Source organism: Lottia gigantea, assembly GCF_000327385.1.
Source record: "Lottia gigantea unplaced genomic scaffold LOTGIsca_30, whole genome shotgun sequence".
NCBI lineage: Eukaryota > Metazoa > Mollusca > Gastropoda > Lottiidae > Lottia > Lottia gigantea.
The window spans coordinates 1418631-1424254 of NW_008708987.1; the positions used below are offsets into that span (position 1 = coordinate 1418631).

General features: G+C 36.8%; 1 protein-coding gene across 1 annotated transcript in view; it reads left to right on the top strand.

Annotated features, from left to right (window-relative positions):
• The window catches only part of LOTGIDRAFT_161668 (hypothetical protein), a gene marked incomplete at both ends in the record, with an annotated part of 2963 nt that extends 2413 nt beyond the window's left edge, over window positions 1–550 (top strand). Inside the window, one exon of the mRNA XM_009057513.1 lies at window positions 227–550. Coding sequence (XP_009055761.1) covers window positions 227–550 — 324 coding nt within the window. The remainder of the gene's footprint in view (window positions 1–226) is intronic.
• Window positions 551–5624: the final 5074 nt, after the last annotated feature.

A 5624-nucleotide genomic window follows, 5' to 3' on the forward strand; every position in this document is an offset into this window, starting at 1 on the left:
TGGTAGGGTCCCAGCATCAATTGTGAACTATTTTGAATTATGTGTTAACCTTTTAGCAACTTACTTTGGTACATCTTTTTAATATCTGTAGTCGGGGCCCCCTTAGGGTTTGGTTTTACTAGGGGACTTGGTTTTACTAGGGGACTTGGTTTTACTAGGGTTTGGTTTTACTAGGGTTTGGTTTTACTAGGGTACTTGGTTTTACTAGGGTACTTGGTTTTACTAGGGTTTGGTTTTACTAGGGGACTTGGTTTTACTAGGGTTTGGTTTTACTAGGGGACTTGGTTTTACTAGGGGACTTGGTTTTACTAGGGGACTTGGTTTTACTAAGGTACTTGGTTTTACTAAGGTACTTGGTTTTATTAGGGGACTTGGTTTTACTCGGGGACTTGTTTTTACTAGGGGACTTGGTTTTACTAGGGGACTTGGTTTTACTAGGGGACTTGGTTTTACTACGGGACTTGGTTTTACTTGGAGACTTGGTTTTACTCGGGGACTTGGTTTTACTAGGGGACTTGGTTTTACTCGGGGACTTGGTTCCCTATGGTAATAGTGCCACTGGTTTTACAACTTTTATAAATTTTATTGGACTGAATGAAAACGAGGAGGACAGATACTGCGGATTAATGTCCGGTTAGGTCCAACTGGCATTGATTACTTGTGATATTCACATATCATTTGCAAATGTCTTGGAGAATAATTGACAATTACAATGTCATTAATAATTTATGATTGCTATTCCATTATGAATCCGTATTGTTTGTCTGTTTTCTGAACCATTAACGACGTTTACCAATTGAATATAAATTTACGGATGAGTCATTGATTTCAGACATTCCGGCACTCTCAATTCCATTCCCAAGTCGTTCTGTAATTTGTTTATGAAATAATTAGCACCCAGCTTATCAATTCCACGGTGAGACAAATCTTGTCAAATAACGCATGATAATTTGAGAATTGACGTGATATGTTTTAATTAAGATCGAGGAATAAGCGTACATGAATATTCAGTCTAAGAACGACATCTAACGGACTGTCATTCAGTTGCATACTGTTGTGTCACTTGTTAGTTCTTCTATGTGTTAGAACTCTGGTTCCCAGCCTGGCTCTTGAATCTTTTCGAGGTACGACCGAAACCCGTTGGGTTTTGCAGAATAGAGTTATATTATTTATAACAATCATTTGGAGATTCAGGTAAGGAAACCAATACCTTGCGAGCTTGAATATTGGACATTGAAAAAGTGTAAAGTAATGCCGTTATCCTAGCAAAATTCCTTCATTGCACACTGTATGGTGTTGTCCGTCTTCATTAGCCCAGTAGGTGCTGAAACTTAGGACGTAAAGCTCCATTTCATTTTCTACATAGATATCTGACGAATATGTACCTTGCAGAATCTTGAAATGTTCCCTCTAATTTTGACGTCTGTAGAAGAGTTAACTATTAGAACTTTTAAATTACAACTGGTGAATTAATCAATAGTTTGAAACGTCTAATTAAAATCTACAACAGTAAAAAGGTGGACAGTTCCGTTCGTCAGATCTTTATATGTGATTCATTGAAGATTTCAACACAGTTGATACAGAAATATAAACTAATACCCCCATTTCACCAAGGATTGTATGCGATCATTTTGCTCGATTGGTCGTATTTGCTAAAAGAAGTTGATAACCTGCAAGCACTATCCAGCAATAACTTCTAGGGAAGATCTTGCTTGACCGCTTAGTCTTCTGAGAGTTGGGTACCGAAAAATGATCGGTTTCTTTTGCCTCTTAACCTACTCCATCCCCCTGTATCTATATTGGTATTAGTGAGTGAGAGCCGACTCTCTAAAGCACTGGCACAGGCATAAGATATTTTTTACCTTGAGGAAGATTCGAACCCGCGGTACCTAATCGCCTAGAAGACAACAATACAGCTCGCTTTGGAAGTTATGTTTATTAGTGATGATCATAAACCGGAAAATTGTGTCAGTATATATCTATGATCTTAAATCCATTCTTTGATGATATTCCTTCTTCCTTCTTAGTCTCTGACGCCCAGACTTCGTCAAAACTGTACGTAGACAAAATAGACTGGATGACAGAGGCTACTTACTTCCTATCTTCGATATGCAAATTCCTCTGAAGCTGGTTTTATTTATTCTATTTATTTCTCCGTCAGCATCTGTAAATAAATGACATATATTCCATACTATTATGTTATTAGGTTATCTGATCTATCTTATTATTTGTCAAATATTCGAGGTAATATCTAAACTGTCAAAGATCTTGTTATGTAAATTCTTCAGAAATTGGCACACCTTTAGCTTGGCTTACGTCTTTCTTACTGTTTCTGCTTCCGGAAGTCAATGCAAATTAGTGATACTTATATCAATTAATAAGGTCAGTATATATGTAGGTCATCTGTGAAATATGTTATTAATCGTTTGATGATTCTCATTATCTGAACTTTCATCTCTAGATGTTAATTGTTCTACATGATACCCACGAATAGATACATTTCTCTCCATATGTTTTTACCAGCTATTTGGGCCCAAATATAGTTATCGATATTACTCCCCAGGCCTATAATCCTGCGCCCTGTTTTCTGACAATACAATCTCGACTATTGTTAACCTTGTCACATGCAGTCATGACGTAACTGAATTGGTAATCATATCCTTAGAATGCCCGGATTTACAAATTAAAACTTGTTTACACGTATACGGAATAATATCACGCACAACTACACGAGTTGGATCAAGTCAACCTGGGTCCATTGACGACTGGAAAATTATAGTTGCCGACAAGTCGATGCCATCAGTTTCCATTTCACTTCTAACAAAATGGATCTTGAGCTGGAATAGTTCATTGAGTAGTGTCTTGTATTGTCGATTGCTAGGCGATTAAGTTCCAAGAGGTCGAATCTTCCTCCAGATAAGATAATATCTGATGCCTGTGCCAGTGCTTCCAAGAGACCCTGTGTCGGCTTTTACCCCATTATAACAACAGAAAAGGCATGAAAATATTCTTCCTCCTTTTAAAAACAACCAAGACACACCAGCTACAGACGTAAGGTCGTGACTGTGAAGTTTGTTTACGTTTTACAAAAAGAAATTGTAACATTGCCTATTGATTTTTAAATAAATACAACTCATGATTTAAAATGTATAGAAACGTGTGAATTTAATTAAGACTTGCATGTGTGAAAACTTACCAAAGAAACGCAGGCATGTTAGTATTTTTTTCAAAACGAATTTTAAATTTTCTTAAACTTTTTTTTTTCTTTTTTAAACTTATCTAGAATACATATTAGTTTACATTAGCAACGACGTGTAATCTGAAAATTACAAATTGGCGTTATCTGATCCGACATCAAACTGCTCGACCGACAGATAGTAAACAGAATATCAAATATTCATGATAACCAAAAAGTGTTTTTTTTCATTCATGATTTCCCATATCACGGTGAAAGTCAATAAAGCTGAAATTCGAGAAGTTTAAATCAACACTAATAAATTATAATTTGTATACGCCCACTTGGATTTGTGGATTTTTATTGTCGTAAAGCATAATCTGTTGGCTAGTTAGACTGGATATTTTGAGTCGTCACTACCAAGGTTGCTACTCCACTCCGCATTTGATTATCTCCGCCGACAAGAGACTATCAGATGTATTGGTCCTGGGCTGTCCTCTCTAGTTGTTTCTTGCTGTCTGCCTCCCTATGTCCTATCGCAAGGTGTTTCTTGGTGTCCTGTCTTAATTTTCTCGGGGGTTCAATGACAACGCATGTTTGATGATGATACTGGCTGCCTTTTTCAGAATGTGCACAATTAATCCCAATTTTCTGTGCCGCATCTATCGTCGGTAGACAGTTGGTTGGTAAGTTGCTACAGGTCTAAGTGACAGAAATATAGAAAACTAGTCCGAAATATCTGCCTCTATCCCAGCCTCTTTTGGATATTTTGACAGATGCCAGCTGACATCTGTCCAAAAGCTATAAGAGGCTGGAATAGAGACAGATGTTTGGGTCTATGAACCAACGGTCGCGAGCTAATTAGACAAGAAATTCCGCTGTGTAGTGGGTGTATGTTACCATGTCTAGCAAACTATATTTTAAATATCAATATCGAAACACAATTAATATTCATACTATCTTTTACTGTCTGGTGTTTTTTTTTTAAATTTCAGGTCGTCTTGACCGTGACTAGGGTTTTTATATTGAGGTGTGGACCACCACTGATACTGATATTACCTCAAGCTAAATCAATATGCAATTAACTTCGATTTAAATAATATGCTGTACAACACTTTTAGTTTCAAATTTAAAAATCTAGAGGTTTTTTTTTTAAAGAAATTCATTTTTAGATCCATCGATAGTTGAAAATGGTAAAGGAGTATGCTGATGCCCCTGTGCAGCCCAGATGTCTCTCATTGTACACTGCATGGCGTTGTTTTAAATCGTTGTCTCATCAGAAGTAGACAAGTAGAAAGTTGAACTCTACCTCTTATGTAGGTTTCCTGTAAGTGATGCATTTTGTAGGGGACTGACAATAAACCAAGGCTCCGTGTGCTGCAGGCTGTGCACGTTAAATATTCATTTGAAGTTTGAAAAAGAAAAATAAATCAGACCCATAGCCATAATTGATTGAACGTAAAATTCCGTATCTCTTCCTTTCATTTCAACTTGTCGTCAACCTGTTTCAACTATCTGCCTGTCTTTGATGTCGTATCAAGACATATTAAATAGTCAACACGAGAATTGCTATATAAGTGTTGATAGAGGCAATACGTATTAATGTTTTACTATCTTGTGTCGCGATGTACCACGATCTGGCGAGAAACAAACCCTTTTCACTTTATTGTCAGGTTTTTACCAGTAGTGTTAAGGGCTCTTGGCTCAATGACGATAATATTTAATAGGTCTATGTCAAGATTCTCTATCAATAACCAAGTTGACAGATCTGGCGACCTGATAAACAGCTACTGCACATATATATTATACACACGTAGTTTGATTTTCGTCTAATAACCAGACTGAGTATATTTCCACCAGCAATGCGAATCTCTGAGTGGTGTTGACAGCAAAATTGTCCAAGAAGGCTGTATAACCGGTATTGATTTCTACCAGTCGCTTTACGACATGCGTATGGATCTAGCTGCCCGATCATACTCAGTCTGATATTGTCTTTCTACACCCTACAGTAAAGAAAATCCATCTTGGAAAAGAATATCAATGTTTCGCCCGAGATTGACCGCTGAAAACAGTAAGTAAGGTCAATCTCCTTTAACTCCGCTCTCGACTTATATACATAAACACTCCAGTTCTTGATGAAATGACAATATTCTACAAACCTAGACATCTTCATCGTTCACTTTCTTTCATTTTCATTCACAGTTGGATGGTATTTCAAAATTATTATCTTTCAATGAAGTGGTACGTGTTTTGTCTCCAACCATCACGAGGTTAAATTCTGTACTTGGTATACCTTGTAAAGAGTAAAAGGTTGATCCGGTTCAAAATCTCTGAGTGACAGATAGAGACGACTCTCTGTATTGTAGCTAAAATATAGATATCTAAATAACATTTTCAGTTATATAGACTGTTTAGTAAGGGATGTCGAGTTGATAAATCTTATCGGAGA